General features: G+C 40.8%; 2 protein-coding genes across 4 annotated transcripts in view; one reads left to right on the top strand and one right to left on the bottom strand.

The window, feature by feature from the left end:
- cab39l (calcium binding protein 39-like) overlaps positions 1-8,192 on the top strand; it is a 21,596-nt gene extending 13,404 nt beyond the window's left edge. For both annotated transcript variants that reach the window (XM_077512281.1, XM_077512282.1), the window contains exons 2-9: positions 3,322-3,448; positions 3,557-3,721; positions 3,796-3,914; positions 3,997-4,165; positions 4,240-4,299; positions 4,407-4,472; positions 4,544-4,687; positions 5,998-8,192. In XM_077512281.1, coding sequence (XP_077368407.1) covers positions 3,347-3,448; positions 3,557-3,721; positions 3,796-3,914; positions 3,997-4,165; positions 4,240-4,299; positions 4,407-4,472; positions 4,544-4,687; positions 5,998-6,177 — 1,005 coding nt within the window. In that variant the 5' untranslated portion in view covers positions 3,322-3,346 and the 3' untranslated portion in view covers positions 6,178-8,192. The remainder of the gene's footprint in view (positions 1-3,321; positions 3,449-3,556; positions 3,722-3,795; positions 3,915-3,996; positions 4,166-4,239; positions 4,300-4,406; positions 4,473-4,543; positions 4,688-5,997) is intronic.
- cdadc1 (cytidine and dCMP deaminase domain containing 1) lies at positions 8,043-16,869 on the bottom strand. 2 transcript variants are annotated; one of them, XM_077512278.1, is made up of 12 exons: positions 16,635-16,869; positions 16,326-16,515; positions 16,144-16,241; positions 15,044-15,221; positions 13,671-13,950; positions 13,389-13,595; positions 11,824-11,945; positions 10,233-10,282; positions 9,989-10,158; positions 9,727-9,916; positions 9,451-9,490; positions 8,043-9,369 (listed from the first exon to the last, which is right to left on the bottom strand). In XM_077512278.1, exons 2-12 carry the CDS (start codon positions 16,411-16,413, stop codon positions 9,293-9,295), a joined length of 1,500 nt encoding a protein of 499 aa, XP_077368404.1. In that variant the 5' UTR covers positions 16,414-16,515; positions 16,635-16,869; the 3' UTR covers positions 8,043-9,292. The 2 variants fall into 2 exon arrangements, with proteins under 2 accessions (XP_077368404.1, XP_077368405.1); XM_077512279.1 differs by having other exon boundaries at positions 16,326-16,869.
- Positions 16,870-17,934: the final 1,065 nt, after the last annotated feature.

The raw sequence follows: 17,934 nt of genomic DNA on the forward strand, positions 1-17,934 counted from the left end.
CCTTTTCTCTGGTCTCCTGACCATTTAAATCTCACGACTCTGGCAAGATTCTGAAGTACCTGGCTAAGGCGAAGGGTAATGGGATATTTATAAGGTTTTAGGTGAATGAATGAGTATAAATTTATAAGTATTTGCACGCACGCACGCAAACGCACGCAAACGCACACACGCAAACGCACGCACGCACGCAAACGCACGCACGCACGCAAACGCACGCACACATACACAAAAAAAAAAAAAAAAAAAAAAAAAAAAAAAGAGCAATGATGACAAGACGTTGAATCGGTAAGACTACCGAATGAACAATTCTTAGCTCTTCAAAAAAAAAAAAAAAAAGAGTTAACTAAGTTGCCACATGATGGTGTAAAAGACAACATTTTTACATTAGACTTTTTGCCTAGACACAAACAGTGAATAGTTTTTCAGCAAATCGTGCCAAAATGACTGCAATTAGGTGAAATTAGGGAACACTGTTACATCATATCGAACACACGGTCCATGCCTATACGATGATTCTGTGTCAAAACGGTACGCTATTGACAAAAAAAAAAAAAAAGAAAAGTGCATGAGATGCTCCTGGTAGATGTCAAACTTTATTTGTCCTTTTGTGCAACTGAACTGAGCAACATTCAGCTCAGGCCTTTCGGCCATCACTAACCTGTGAGTGTGCGTGATTCCGCCTCGCTTCTCCTCACATGACGAGCACGCGCTCGCATCTTGACCAGTCTGACACGTTGAGGACGGAATGTTTGCGTAACGAGCTTACGTGACGACCTCCTCTGTGAAGGATTGTGCAGTCGCCATGGCAACCAGCATACGGAGGGGCTGAGTTAGCTTTGGCTTTTACCTTTTTTTTTTTTTTTTTTTTTAGCTGACGTTGCCGTTCGTCCCCGCGCAAACAGAAAGTAGCTCAGTCGAGGCTGGAGGAGTGGAAGGTCGGAAGACCCGCGCTAATGCTGCGTTCGAGGACGATGGGAAGTCGGACATAAGTGGTTGAGAATAATCAACAAAGATGGCTGATTCCAGTAAATTCGTTGTTGAGTTAACCATCGGGTTAACTCAGTCAGTTGAAATCACATTGGGTTAAAAGTTACTACTTTTTTGAACAACTAAATTAATGTTATAATAAATAGAAAAATATGTTTAGAATCGCTCCAATTATGTTCTGCCATTCACGTCTTTGTCTCCAAGGGGTTCACCATTGTCGAGTAACGTCAGATTTAAAGCGGTCGGTGAAGTCAAAAAATGTAGTAATTTTTTGAGTAATTGTCTGTTCAATGCGTCCTCATGCAAGATGTCAGAATACTCCATGTTCTTCCATTTATGCTGGTCGGGAGTTAAATTGGGTGCAAAAGTTTTGTGCTTGAAAAAAAATACAATTTGAAACTGAAAATTCATGCGTTGATCTTGAATTTCGTAAAATATAATACATATGTGTTCAAAATAAAAAATAAGTGTGCGAATAGAAATTTTGATTCATTTTGGACTTTCTTTTGAATAAATTAATTGTTTTCATTTTTTTATGAGGTCCTATTTTTTCAGTTGATGATTTATCTTTTCAGATTCAAATCTTATTTTTATCCAGTTTCAATTTTTTTTTTCACATTCAGATCTCCCCACCCCAGTTTCAAATCTGTATTTTAAGTTTCAGACTTTTTAATTTTTTTTTAACCCTGATGTGGCATCCACAGGGTGTGGAATCATGACTACCAGCTGAACAAAAACATTTCGAACCTCCACCAGTGACAGTTCCTTAAAAGGAACATATAGGAAATAAAGGAAATCCAACTTAATACGTATATACACCACATTTATGTGATTGCCGGAATATGAATTAATGGTCCTTACACTTTTTTTTTTGCCATTCTTTTTAACTTTTGATGTTGGTGAATGGAAAATGGGAAATTAGATTTTAATTTTTTTGTTTGGGGAAAAAGAATAAATAGTCTCCTGTGTTTATTTCAAAGTGTCTATTTTGTAATTTTTTTTTTTCCACTCAAGCTAAATATTGCCTTATTCCAGAGAGCACTCATTTCCATAGGTTGCAGCCTGTTGCAGCTGTTTTGCTGCCCCCTAGCGTCTATTTCGAGGCAATGTTGTCATTCTACGTGACTTCCAAACATAGAAATAAACGGTTACGAACTTAGGACAACTCAGTAGAGATGAAAATCAACAATCAAAAAGCATACACATAAGCTGAGCACTTTTTTTTTTTTTTTTTTTTTGGTGTACCTTGATGCTACCTTCACACCAAACGAGCACTTTACTCGTATTTCACCGCAGGACATGTAAACAGAAAAGTACAGACATGATCACTTTTGCTTGGCTAGACTATTTCTATTTATGTACCATTTATAACCATAAAAAGTTATTATTATTTTATTTTATTTTATTTTTTTATTTTATTTTGAGAGTGTACTACTGATGTCAATGCCTCCAGTACAGTATATTTGTTTGTCTGTGTTAAACACTGCCCCCAGATGGCCATGGTGGACATGCGCACAGTGGCCTTTCCTTTGCCAAGTGTGACAATAACGGTTTAATTGTATTTATGTTTTTGCTAAATTATAATAATTCTTATTATTAATAATAATAATGTATATAGACTGCTATTTTTCTCATTGAAAACACTTCACCATGATTCACCCCCCCGGCCCCCTTTTTGTGGGGAAGGGGGTGTTGGAACAACAAATACCATTCATTTAATTTCAAGGGAGGAAGTTGATTTGAGATATGAGTGCTTTGAGTTACCAGCATAATCACAGAACGGATAAAACTATTATCTGAAGATGAGATCCACAGACTTGGGCCAACGAGTGGAACCCAGAGTTGGAAGCAAACATGGTGAAGCTGCATTTAGCTATTATGCTGCACACAGATGGAATAGGCTAAGTCAAGTGTAAATGCTTTTAAATCCAGGTTAAAAACTTTGCTTTTTTCTTATACCTTTGATTAGGGACTTTTAAACAGCTTTAATTAAGTGTTTTTTTTTTTTTAAATATTATTTTAAACTTTTTTATGTTAAAAGTTTTAAAGTTTGTTGAATAATGTTTTAAGATTGTTCCTGTATTTTTTTTTTTTTGTAAATTTTGTAACCTATTTTTATTTATTTATTTTTTTCCTCTGAATATTACTATTGTTTTTTTATGCTTATGTGTTGTCTTTCCTCGTGTAAAGCACATTGAGTTGCCTTGTGTATGAAATGTGCTATACAAATAAACTTGCCTTGCCTTGCCTTACCACTGCTGTATATGTACTTAACTATGAGTTGAATTTGTTATTTTTTTTTCTCTTGAACTGAACACACCTGCACCCTTCCAGGACCCGAGGCGAGCGTGCGGACATCATGCCTCTGTTTGGCAAATCCCACAAGACTCCGGTGGAGCTCGTCAAGACCCTCAAGGAGAACTTGGCCGTGCTGATTAAACAGGACAAGAAGAGCGACAAGGTGGGTGATTCGGGCGAACGCGGTGGCTCCGCCCTCACGCGCGCGCGACCGTCGCGAGTTGGACGTTCCGTTGAGCCGCCGCCGCCGCCTGCCGCCGCTCTCCCGCAGGCATCGGAGGAGGTGTCCAAGTGTCTGGTGTCCATGAAGGAGATTCTGTACGGGAGCAACGACAAGGAGCCGCACACCGAGACGGTGGCCCAGTTGGCCCAGGAGCTCTACAACAGCGGCCTGCTGATCACACTGGTGGAAAACCTGCAGGTCATTGACTTTGAGGTGAGGAGGGATGCACGTCGCGGCCCAACGAGCGCTTAAGCCCCATTTGACGCCGCAACACGTGCGCTTGCCAGGGCAAGAAGGACGTGTGTCAGATCTTCAACAACATCCTGAGGAGGCAGATCGGAACCAGGAGCCCCACTGTGGAGTACTTCTGCTCCCATCAAGACGTTCTCTTCATCCTGTTGAAAGGGTACGTCGCTCTCACTCACCAACACAAACAAACAAAAAAGCCTGCTTCAGTGGCGAACTGAAAACCCACCTCGGTTTTCAAGGTACGAGACACCCCAGGTGGCGCTCAACTGTGGGATCATGCTGCGGGAGTGCATCCGCCACGAGCCCCTCGCCAAGGTGGTTCTCTATTCCGATCACTTCCACAGTTTCTTCAGCTATGTCGAGATGTCCACTTTCGACATCGCCTCCGATGCCTTTGCCACCTTCAAGGTACGTCAGGAAAGCAATTCGGCAGCATTCGGCAAAAGTCCAAGTCAGGGTGCAGCTGTTGTTTCTGCTCGCAGGATCTCCTGACGAGGCACAAAGTGCTCGTAGCGGAGTATCTCGAACACAACTACGACGCGGTGAGTGATTTTATTTGATTTTTTTCCTTGCAACCAGCCCGCCCGGTCCAAACGCAAAATGTTTTGGAGATAAATATGACCCGTGCTGAACTTCTGTGTCGCTGCAGGTGTTTGCAGACTACGAGAAGCTTCTGCACTCTGAGAACTACGTCACCAAGAGGCAGTCGCTCAAGGTTTGCATGCTCGCGATCGGTCATCGTAGCCGCCGCGCCGCGGCTCATCATGTGACGTCGTTTTCCTGCAGCTTTTGGGCGAGCTCTTGCTGGACCGACACAACTTCACGGTGATGACGCGCTACATCAGCAAGCCGGAAAATCTCAAGATGATGATGAACCTGTTAAGGGACAAGAGTGCCAACATCCAGTTTGAGGCCTTCCACGTCTTCAAGGTAAAAAAAAAAAAAAAGACAACTGCTATGCTGCATTCGAGGATGGTCGGATGTCGGAAATATCCGAGTTGAAACTTCCCAGTTCCGACCTGAAAGCGTTCGAGGCGAACGTAAACAACCAAAATGGCGGGTAGTGATAAATTGTTTTTCATTTTGGTCCTCAAAACTCAATTTGATCTCCAGAAAACTGACATTTTTGCAATTTTGCTTCATTTAATTGTTTTAATCTTATTTCATAAGCATTCCATACAGTTAAGTGGTTTCCCGTATAATTTTATGCAGGGATATAGCGGCAATACTGTCACGTATGTTGCGTTACGTGAAGTTATGATGAATATTTATGAATGAAGAAAGCTATCTAGTTTTATACTCGAGTAAATTGTGTTTTGTCGTGATGGGATTTTCGACTCTTTTTCTGTGAGCCGGTTCATTTGGATCTCAAATGGCTCTTTCAAATATTTATGACAAATTTACCATACATTTTGATAAATGACTTGGTGAACTAAATGTGCACTCTACTGACTGCAAATAGCAACAATTATCAAGCAAAGAAAATGATTGTTTTCTCATTTTATAGAACACATTAACTCATTGACTGCCATTGACGGAAAAAGACGTCAAATAATGCATTTTTGCTGGGCTGGCAGTGAATGTTTTAAACACAATGTGCCAATATATTTTGTGATTATATTGCAGCATCCTTTTTTCCCTTTTTCTTTTTTTAAGGCAAATTTTGCTTAAAAATCTGTCAATTTTGGTTACATCTCATCTTAACTCATTGATTGCCATTGACGGAAAAAGACGTCAAATAATGCATTTTTGCTGGGCTGGCAGTGAATGTGTTAATAGGCTCCATACAATAAACAAGAAACAAAATTAAAACTTCAACCAACAACAATCAAAATAACAAAAATAGTGAGTAGGAATTTAACTGCAAGAGCAGCATCTGACTTGAACTAATTAAAATGTCTCCAAATGTTAACTGCGTATCCGGCTCATCTTGTACAAACCGCGTTTGTGTGTTGTCCTTTCCTCTCCTGTTTTCTCCTCCTCCTGTCTCTCTCTGTCTGTCCACCTTTTTTTTTCTTCCGACTTCACAAGTGGAATTTCCGAGTTCAAGGGGGCGTTCCTGTACACACTTCCTGGTTTGAACTCGGAAAACTCCGACTTCCGACCATCCTCGAATGCAGCACTAGTATCTTTTCAGGTTCTTTTTCGTCTTTTGAATCCAGAGGCCATTCCAACTTCAGAGGTTCCATGTGTCCTTCGTGAAGTTTTATGTTGAAAAAGGTGCATGTGCTCATCCTCAGGTGTTTGTGGCCAACCCCAACAAGTCGCAGCCCATCGTTGACATCCTCCTCAAGAACCAGACCAAATTGATTGACTTCCTGAGCAACTTCCAGAAGGACCGCACGGACGACGAGCAGTTCAACGACGAGAAAACCTACCTTATCAAACAGATCAGGGATCTTAAGAAGCCAGCGTCCTAGAGAAGCCCCTCCCCACTCAACAATATGAACCTATAGGGAAAAAAAAAAAAAAAACTATTTAAAAAAAAAAAAAAAATGTTTGTATTTTCTCTTTTGCTTCACTAAAATTATGTGCAAGAATAGTTCTCAATCACTCACCTTTTTGTAAATTTATTTTCGATCATTAGTATGTAGCAGTGCCACAACTCATTTGTTTGGCTGAGTGGGCAACACCAGCAGTTCAAATGCATCGGACGGCTGCTTGAGAGAACATACACCACCCGTGTGGTGACGATTTTTTTCGGATGACATGGATGCACATTAGTCACCCCTCCTCAACACTTTGTTGCTCATATGAGTTTGGTTGTCGAGGTGACACTGAACTCATAAACAAATGGTCACGTGCAAAGGATGTTTACTGCTTTGGAAGCCTGCAGGCACCATCCTGTAAACGCACATCAAATGTTGCCAACACTTGATTTCCAATGTAGGGACTTTTAAATGGATACTTGTCTCACTGAGCCATTTTCAGCAGTAAAAAGTTAATTTGTCCAGATTAGAATGAATTTGAAAATGTAATTTTTCATGTACAATTAATACCTTTTGAAAACACTTTTTTTTTTTTTTTCTCCCATTTGCTGTTGACTGAAGACGACATCACCTGTGCTGAGGAAATAGTTAACGACCAATCACGGCTCACTTGTTTCCTGAGTTTGGTCGGCAAACTGAGCAATGATTGGTCGTAACCTGTTTCCTCAGCACAAGTGATGTCATCTTCAGTCGACAGCAAGTAGAAGAATGTGTTTTTAAGCGACTTGGCCTGTCACAAGGAATGCTTGTACATTAAAAATAAGTTGTAACTTAATCATTTCTCAACCTTTTTTTTACGAGGTTCACCATTTTATCAATGGGTTATATGCCAGGGAGGAGGCGGGACTTCCAGGTTTTCACACATGAGCTTTGTTTCCGGTTCCTATTTGAGACGTGTGTGCGTACTTGCGCTTCCGCCTTTGTGCCCCTTGGTTGCGTTTTCCCGCCGACGGGTGCGACGTGTGTTGGTTGGTCTGTCTCAGTTGTCCGAAGCATTTCAGAGAGCTGAGACGCCCATTAGGCGGCAGCGCACGGTTGAGGGGTGGGGCGTAGGGGTGGTGTGCGAGTGCTGGAACGCGGCCAGCAGTGACCGGAAACGGGCTGAATTGTGAAACCCGGAAGTCCGTGGCATCTACCCCATACAGCACATTTGAAGAAGAAAAGAAGACTCACCAGCTGTGTGCAATGTTTTTGGCATTAAATACAGTAGTTAAACTGGAAAAAAAAGTGTTTTTAAAAGTATTAATTGTTCATGAAAAATAATGTTAGACTATTTCTGGACAAAAATATCTTCTTACTGTTGAAAATGGCACGAGTCAAGTATCCCTTTAACTGAGCTATCACTGATTCTTTTCGTGGCACCTCTTTGCACTTTGTGTATTCTAAATGCTTGGGGGGAAAAAAAAAAAAAAGAATGGGCTAATCAACATGTTCATGCTGTTGTGTTATTTTATACAGTGGTGCAGAGACTGAGTGACAAGCTGTCTTTCCTTCGTTTAGGTCCGATTCAGCTACCGAGTGGAAGATTCAAGAAGTGCCATTTTAGTTTGCGGTGTTTTTCTATTTTGTTTACTTGTATCTTTCAAGGGAGGTTTAATTGTCTGAGCGTTGCGCTTTGGACTAGATTTTTGATGTGATTAGGCAGCATATGTCTGCAGAGTTCCGCTTTGCGTCAATATCTTGATTACAAAGTGGAGTGGCAACTGTGAAAAGCCACATAGACAACAAAATGTGCAAAAATCATTAAGCATGAGAAGTTGGTTTTAGAGAGGAAAAAAGTGCATCACACGCAACACTTAAGCTTTAATGAAAGTAGTTTATTTCCCAGTGGATGTTTCTCCAAGTCTTGTCCGCATTCTGGATCGTGTTGCTAGCGTTTCATGTTGAGTGACGCGCAGCTTCATTTGTGTACTATACTGAGAATGAATTAAAAGGATTGAAACTCAGCGTTTTGCGCTTCTTTTATCACACCAGCCTCAAGTCACTCTCTGCAAACTAAAGTATCAAGATTAAACTTCATCATCAGCCAAGCCAAATTAGGAATTCTTTTGACTGGATTCAAAAAACTGTGGGATCAAGTTTCATCCGTTTGTACCATTTTAGCATTTGTGCAACTGCCATTTATTTCAAATAGAACAATGACTAACATCTCAATTCCTATCATTTGAAAAAGAAAAAGAAAAAAGTGTCCAATAAAATATACATTTGACATAAAATAGATTTGACGCGCACATACATATAAAATAATTCACCACTTACATAATATATATTGTTTTAATGTGGGTATCACAACCCACATTAAGGTTTATATCTTCAATAGAATTAAACTATAAGTTGCTGCTGCTTAATGATGAGGTCGATGTGGTCAGCTGTGTTTTTGTGTCTCAAAGCTGATGGCAAGATTAACGCTCCCAGTTCAGTTACAAGGTGCACGTGCGGTGACGCCAGTTTGGGGGCGACACTTTACGGAGCCCCTAAGGTGACATGGTAGGAAAAAAAACAAAAAAACTTTACGTTCCCTCACAAACATCTTTGAGGGAACGCAAAAATTGCGTGCCCTCGCAAAGTTGTTTTTTTCGCCTACCATGTCACCTTAGCTGCGCTGTAAACACTTCCGGGTCATCTTCCATGTGAACAAAAGCGACGAGGACGGAACGTTTGTAAACATGAAACAAAGCAGTGGGAAAGCTTTCCCAAAGCGACTAGGATGGAGCATGTATTTCTTTTCTTTTTTTTAAGCATTTATTTTTCCACTGCTTTGTTTACACGTCGCTTTTGTTCTCACGGAAGATGACCCGGAAGTGTTTACGGCACAGCGTAGGTGACACGGTAGGCGAAAAAAATAACTTTGCGTTCCCTCTCAAAACGGCTCGCAATCTTTGCGAGAGAACGCAAAGTTTTTTGCGAGGGCACGCAATCTTTGTGTTCCCTCGCAAAACGCAAAATGTTTTTCAATTTTGCGAGGGAACGCAAAGTTGGTGTTTTTTTTTTTTCTACCCTGTCACCTTAGGGGCTCCGTAACACTCAGCTGACAGAAGACAAGTTGTTAGAACTGCTGTCGTTGTTTCTTGATGCCGTGCTTCTCATCCGCCTCTTGCCTGGTGCGCTTGCTCGCGTGACCGTCTGGAAGCAAAAATGCGGCTGTCACGACGTTGAGGCAGGTCAGGTGCAGACATTTTTTGACTTTTACCAGATGGAGCTTACTGATTATGTTCAAAGGAGGTGCTACGGGGTCCTTTTGCCACTGTGGGGGAAAAAAAAAAGACCTGTCACTCATTTGATTGACCAATTCTGCATTTCATTATGGCAACCTGGATTTGTTATCATGGGAAAGAAATTATCAAATGTTGCAGGAATACCGAGTACCCCCAAAATTTAATATTTCTGGTACTACCACTTTTCCAATGAAGCTGTGGCAACTTTTGTCATTTGCAACTTCTGGATTTGGAAAAATACATAAATAACAATCAATTTGCTCACTATGAACTTTTGGATTTCCTTCAAGTTGCTGAATCGGAGGTAGGAAATGTCGCCTTTGTTCTTGTCCCGGTCCTGGTCGGTGGTGTAAATGTGCGTGATGCCGGCGCCTCGAATCAGAGGGACGCACTCGTCACATGGACATTTCGTCACAAACAGCACGGCGGCTTCCTCCGGGCTGATATCACGAGTCCTACAAACATCAGAGACGTCAAAGCGCAGCCCAGCGGATCAGCGTGATCGGGCGCTCGGTCGACCCCGATACCTGAAGGTGAGGGCGTTCTGCTCAGCGTGGATGATGTATCGGTACTTGCGCCGCTTGCGGTCCTCTTGCTTGTCATCCATGAGTGGGTACTCTGCATATTGCGAGCCCGCTGGGTAAGCGTTGTACCCGCAGCCCACCAGGGACAGCCGACCAGGTCCATTAAGTCCAGCCTGGGGCAAAAAAAAAAAAAAAAAATTTTCTGAACATGCTCGTTAAATTGAAGAAAAACAAGAAATGAACTTACCAAATGTCTGCTGGCCCAGATAACGGCACCAACTCCCACTTTAGGGTCCTCTGAAACAATAATCGCAAGTTGGACTCTGTAAATGTTTGTACTGTATAAAAATGTGCGTCTCAAGTGCCCGCCCACTCGTCAAGTGTGAAAATCAGCACGTGAAAATCGTGTTTTGTAATCCTTGGGCTACTTCGGGACATATTGAGATACTTCAAACTAGGGGCGTTAAAAAAAAATCGATTCGGCGATATATCGCGATACTACATCGCGCGATTCTCGAATCGATTCAATAATCGGCAGAATTGAATTTTTTTTTTTTTTTTTTTTTTTTTTTTTTTTTTTTTAGGATTCACACCTTGAGCATGGAAGAATGTTATATGAACGGCACATTAAGCCTTAATATTTTTATTTTAATGCTGTTCAAACATGAAACAGATTACAACCTCTATAAGTCTGAAATTTCAGATAAATAAATAATACATTTTCATATAAATCTTACACTCTACAAGCTTACTGATTAGTATTTTCTAAATATGAATGAAGAAAAATCGCAACAATCGACTTATAAATTCGTATCGGGATTAATCGGTATCGAATCGAATCGTGACCTGTGAATCGTGATACGAATCGAATCGTCAGGTACTAGGCAATTCACACCCCTACTTCAAACTAGGGCGGTGCAATTAATCGAAATTCAATTACAATTTCAATGATTACACTTCACAATTACAAAATCAGCAATATCGTAAAAAAAGATTATTAATACTAATTTTTGAGTTGTTAAAATTTATACCGTTTTTGGCACCGTCTTAAAATTCTAAAATAACTAATTGAATTATTATTTTTTTAATTCTACTTTTCCCAAAGAATTGTATTTGTCTTAATAAATAAATAAATAAATAAATATATATATATATATATATATATATATATATATATATATATATATATATATATATATATTTTAATTTTTATTTATTTATTTTTTTTTACATTTAAATATTTTCTTGTTTTGTACCAAAAAAAAAATGATCGTCCTACAGCACAGTGCACGTTGCAGTCCAACCTTAAGTTTTTGCCAACATAAATAAATAGATATATTATTATAAATGTATATTATTATAAATTGTTTGGTCCAAAAGGAACTTATATAATTATAGTGTTTCTATTTTCTTTAATTGGTCTTAATATTCGTAAATGCTTAAACATTTTCTTGTTTTATACCAAAAAATAAATAATTGCTTGAATAATCGTGATTTCAATTATTGCCCAATTAATCGTGATTATTATTTTTTCCCCATAATCGAGCAGCCCTACTTCAAACTGCTTCGCGATGTGGGAGACATAATAAGCCTCCTCCAAGCTTGCATATTTATGTATTTATTTATCTCTTTATTCCCTTGCCGACTTCTTATTTATTTACTGATGTAAAATGCATTGACTTGAAAAAACAAACAAAAAAACTTGTATTGCACTTCAAAATGTTTGCTTTGTTCTTGTTTGACTGCAAAACTGATATTTATGTTTACGTACAGCACTTTGTATACAGCAACGCCTGTTCTTAAAGCGCTTTATAAATAAAGTTGAGTTGAGTTGAGACCTGTTCTGTAGGCAAGTAGTCTGGCTTGGATGATGCAATGGCGGGCGACTTCTTGGGACACGCCCTCATGGTGAGAGGGCGGCGACGAGTTGGTGACTAATGTTTCCGGGGCCGCCGGTTCCCTGTTAGAGATGATGTCAACATTCTTAAATGGGAAGTCAAATTTAAAAAAATAAAAAATAAAAAAAAATTAAAATATGTGGCACCACTAGCTTGTGCAATATGAATAATGCAGCAAAATCCAGTCAACTGAAAATGACATCACAGTTGCTCAGGGCTCGCCTGTTGTCTGAGTTTGCTCATGTGATGTTTGCACGATGAGCCGTGATCGGTTTCCTGAGCAACTGTGATGTCATTTTCAGTAGGCAGCGAGTAACAAAATGGACCCCAAGGTGGATAAAAACAGGCCAATAATGCTGCTTAATTCATAATTCAAAAATGCAATGTTAATCTGAATACTATGTTTAGGCAAGTGGTGCCACATAAAACATTATCGTTGACTTCCTCTTTTAAAGTGGAAGTCAACCTATTATGTGACCTCACTCAGTCTAAACATGACATTCTGATTAATATTACATTTGTGGAATATGAGTTATGAAGCAAAATCCAGCCATTTTTGCCACTTGCTGTCGACTGAAGATGACATCACAGTTGCGCACGGGCTCAGGCAACGACCAATCACAGATCATCTGTTTTCGAAAGCTAAGCTGTGATTTGTTGTTAACACTTGAGCTCTGAGCAACAATGATGTCATCTTCAGTCGACAGCCAGTGGCAAAAATGGCCGCCCCCTGTGATGGCTTAAAACGGCTGGATTTTGCTGCTTAACTCGTATCTCATACTCACCAACACAATATCAGCCAGAATACCACATTTAGACTAGTGGGGCTGCATAGAACATATTATTGTAAAAAAAAAAAAAAAAAAAAAAAAAAATTCTGGGGTTACTTCTCTCTTTTAAATAATAAATAAATAAATAACTAGATAAATAAATAAATAAATAACTAGATAAATAAATAAATAAATATCCATCCATTTTCTTGACTGCTTATTCCTCACAAGGGTCACGGGGGGTGCTGGAGCCTATCTTAGCTGGCTTTGGGCAGTAGGCGGGGGACACCCTGGACTGGTTGCCAGCCAATCGCAGGGCATAAGTAAATAAATAAATAAATAGAAGGGGCGGCGCGGTGGATGAGTGGTTAGCACGTCCGCCTCCCAGTTCTGAGGACTCGGGTTCGAGTCCAGGCTCCGGCCTTCCTGGGTGGAGTTTGCACGTTCTCCCCGTGCCCGCGTGGGTCTTCTCCGGGTACTCCGGTCTCCTCCCACATTCCAAAGACATGCATGGCAGGTTAATTGGGCGCTCCGAATTGTCCCGAGGTGTGGATGGTTGTTTGTCTCTGTGTGCCCTGCGATTGGCTGGCAACCAGTCCAGGGTGTCCCCCGCCGACTGCCCAAAGCCGGCTGAGATAGGCGCCAGCACCCCCCGCGACCCTTGTGAGGAATAAGCGGTCAAGAAAATGGATGGATGGATAAATCGAAGGGCAGAGTTTACAGAGCATTTCTCACCGGTGAAATCCGTAATGTCGCCGCGGCAACCCGGCCGCCACGGCAGCCAGAACCTTCACCAGCTCCTTCATGTTGTTTCTGAGGTTGGCAAAGTAGGGCTCCACGCAGAAGTTCTCCAGATGCATTTGGGTCAGAATCTCTCGGTGCTGATGGGAATCCTCAATCAGGAAGCGTTTGGAGAAGTCTTCGAGATGTTGCTCCTGCTCCCTACAAAAGTGCCACAATCGCTCTCGTCATCCGGGGTCGGACTTGCGTTCTCAGCAAAACGCGTTCAAGCGGCACCTGCGGAAGACTTCCTCCGTGTCCGGGCCGGGGTCGTCATCGGCCAGCGCCGCCACGAAATCGCACTCTCTGGACGTCTCGCTGACGAACTGCAGCATGCCCGTGGCCAGAGGTTGCAGGAGCAAGCAGATGTGCGAGCGGCTGTTGGACTTGAGCTTCTCCGTGGCCGCGGCGTCCAGCGCCGCCTCCTCGGGGACGCGGCCGGCGGCAGCGTGGGGGTCGGATCGCAGCATGCTGACCTCGGGGTCTCCGGGCCAGAAGGAGATCTGAGTCACTCCAGCTGCAAAGACGATGCGCGGAATTGATGTCAACATGAACTCGCCGCAGGATTGCTATCCTGAAGACGAGGGATGTAACGATAAGGCCAATATCGTGATATCGTGATATTAAAAACTGCCACAATATCGTCGTCGTCATGTCCACAATATTTAAAAGGAACACATCTGTTAAAAAAAAAGTCAGCTTGATTTCCATTTGTGCAGTTCTAGTACCCTCTGGTGGCTAGTTTATTAGTGCAATTTAATTTTCATTAGGGATGTTTTGGCCTTCTATGTTTAAAATCTATGCTAATTGTCAGATGAAGGGGAACCTAATTTGCTTGTGAAGCGATCAATGTGTGCTTGCATTAGCAAGTAAGAGCCTCAATATTGTTATTAGAGATTGTAGGTGGTTTATATGCATTGCTGTTATGTACAAAAGCACAATATTGTGCTTTTTTTTTTTTTTTTTTTTTTTTAGTATGAGCTATCTTTTTTACAATATTGCAATCTTTTTTAAAATCGCCAACGCCCAAAATATTGTGATAATTATCATATCGTAACCTTCATATCGTGATAATATCGTACCGTGATGTTTGGATATCGTTACATCACTAATCGTGATATTAAAACTGCCACAATATCATCGTCGTCATGTTCACGATATTTAAAAGGAACACATCTGTTAAAAAAGTGAGCTTGATTTCCATTTGTGCAGTTCTAGCACCCTCTAGTGGCTATTTTATTAGTGCAATTTAATTTTCATTAGGGATGTTTTGGCCTTCTATGTTTAAAATTGATGCTAATTGTCAGATGAAGGGGAACCTAATTTGCTTGTGAAGCGATCAATGTGTGCTTGCATTAGCAAGTAAGTGCCTCAATATTGTTATTAGAGATTGTAGGTGGTTTATATGCATTGCTGTTATGTACAAAAGCACAATATTGTGCTTTTTTTTGTATGAGCTCTTTTTTTTTTTTTTTTTACAATATTGTGATCTTTTTTAAATCTCACCAATGCACCCACAATATTGTGATAATTATCGTATCGTGATGTTTGGATATCGTTACATCCCGACTGAAGACATCACATTCATTACTCATGACATCTCTGCACACCATTGATGATCATCTTCAAGCAGGTGGCGCACGGTCGCCGAGAGAAGTACAGCTGACAGTCGGCCAGGCGGGCGCCATGTTGGATGATGGCCGCCTGGCCAGCGTGGAGTTCATGTCCACTATAGTGGAGCCCCACCACCTTCCTGTCCCGCACCACCACGAGACCCACGCTGCGGATCTGGAACACAGCAGGTCGGACCAAACTGATATTGAAATGTGAACGATGAGCTACTTCTACATCAGGGGTGTCCAAACGACGGCCCGGGGCCATTTGCGGCCCGCCATCCATTTTTTTTAGTGGCCCGCGATATATGCTAAAAATGGCATTTGACTCAGTTCAAATAAAATAAAAACAAAAATGTTTGGAGATGGTTAAAGTAAAAGGGAAGGTGCCGAAAAACACAAGTGCTATTAAAGGTTATTTTGGTTAATTAAAACTCACGAAAATATTAAAACTAAAATTAAAAAAAAAAATTGTTAACGAAATAAAAAAAGTAAAAAAAAAAAGTAAACTAACTGAAACTACATATTGTGTTTACAAAATTAACTAAAATAAAACTATAATTATAGCAAAAATGTCCTTCGTTTTAGTCTTTGATAATTATGTTAATGCATGAGCCGCTGGAGATGATTTTAAATGTGATTTTTAGTAGATTTATTTTGGTATAAACCGGAATAATGACGTCGCGCCATGGTATTCTTTAAATATTGCGCACAAGTAATACACGTTTAAAAAAAAAAACTAAAACTAATACTGAAACTAACTAAACTAAAACAAAGCATTTATTAAAGAACTATAACTAATAAAAACTATCAGAACCACCCTGAAAACTAATTAAAACTAACTAAATTTTAAAAATCAAAACGAAATAAAAACTAAAATGAAAAATTCCCAAACTATAATAACCCATATTACAAATAAATTGGTTTATATACTGTAGCATTTTTCTAAATATGCAAAAGCACAAATAAATTATTTGTACAATTTTTAGGACTAAACACAATTTCTCTTCATAACATTATGTGGCCCTTGCGTCCTTCTGATATTCTGTATGTGGCCCTCAAATGAAAAAGTTTGGACACGCCTGTTCTACACCAACCTGATTGTCGTCGTCCTCTGCTTGCGCCTGAGGGAACAGCTCTAACCACAAACTCAACAAGCTAAACAGGTTGATCTTTGACAACCTGGGGCTATGACCTGTACCGCAAAAAAAACAAAACACAATTATTCATATTACTGCTCCATTTGGATTGACACGGATACTTGTCAAATAGGCCGAACCTTGCACGACGCTGACGGTCTGGCTGCTGGCGTCTGTTGTGATAGGCGAAGCTTGGCCCGCTGGACTCTCTCTGCGGCTTTCTTCCATCCAATCAGCGCGCCGCAAAAGTCGGCCAACAGAGTCCCTATCGCGACCAGTCGGGCCTCGGACAGACACCTCCGACTTCCCACTCGGATCCGTCGACCTCAACTGCGAGTGAAAAGCGTCGCAGCACCGCGTCGTAGTCAACCAACTTGCCGTTGCTGTCACGTTTCATGCATTACAACAGTTAACGCTGAATATGCTCTCTATTTATTTCGAGCACTTACTTGGGAAACAGACTGGCGACCACTTTTGCTAGCTTTCGGTAGTAAAGGTCGTTATAAACGTACGATGGATGTTTCGCGCGCTTCGGTCAACACGACCAGGACGAGCGTTCTTACAGAAGGCTTTTCGTGTCTGACGTCAAACACGACGTACCGTTATGATATTTCTGCGTTTGCACAAGAAGTCGGATGCGTTTGTTGCTCCCCCGGCGGGTTACTTCCGCAAATAAGGGGTGACGTCATCACGTGGGCGTGTGTGTGACAAGTCTGGCACAAAACATAACGGAGAAGAAAATACTTGTAATACTTTTTTTTTTTTTTCTCCCCGCCAGACGTGGCTTTTTGCGAAGGAATATTAAGGCTCGACACAAAAATATGCTACGAGGATAACTACATAAATAGTCTTCTTTTTCTGTGTTTCTTCCGCTAGGGGTCGCCGCAGCGCGTCATCCTTTTTCAATCCAAGCCTATCTTCTGCATCGACAGTATCTAACACAGTCATCCCTCACTCCATCTTTCAACCTTTCACTCAGGTCTTCCTCTCGATCTCTTGCCTGTGTCAGCTCCATCCTCATCACATTTCTATCGATATCCTCACTACCACAAGTCTGCTCTCCTTTTTGCCCCCCCCCCCCCAAAATATCTTACTTCACCTCGGCTACCCATCTGATGAGCTCATTTTCATTTCCACACTTCCAGCTCTTTTTGCTATCTCTTCATTGCCACTCTATCAAATCTGTACATCGTCATTACTGTTTTATGAACTTCCCCCTCCATCCTCTTCTATCACAAGAGCACACCTGACACTTTCCTCCACCTGTTCCTGTTTGAATCCGTCTCGTCACCTCCTTACTACACTCACTATTGCTTTGGACTGTTGACCCCAAGCATTTAAAGGGGAAGTCAAAAATTATTCAGGCATATGTAATGTTTTTGGTTTTGAAACTGTTTAATACTCAAATGTTTGAAACTGATCTATTCAACAAGACAAAAAATATACAATCAAATTGTGACTAAAAAATAAAATCTTGATTTTTGGGGGGGGAGTCTTTCAGGATGATTGCAATTTTAATCTAATCAACAACAACAACAAAAACATTTATTTGAAGGTTTCATTTATTCCAAAATAATTCCAATGCAAAATGTTCAAACAAGCCAAAAGAGCGTCTCTACAGACAGTTTGAGTTATTCCCCACATGTGTGAAAAACAAGTTTTTTTGAAAATACAAAGTATTTAATTTATTTGAATTTTGTTCAAGTTATTTCAGTGATTCAGCTTTTCTTTCTTCAACGGAGGGGCTGT

This window comes from Festucalex cinctus, chromosome 2, assembly GCF_051991245.1.
Source record: "Festucalex cinctus isolate MCC-2025b chromosome 2, RoL_Fcin_1.0, whole genome shotgun sequence".
In the NCBI taxonomy this organism is placed as follows: Eukaryota; Metazoa; Chordata; class Actinopteri; order Syngnathiformes; family Syngnathidae; genus Festucalex; species Festucalex cinctus.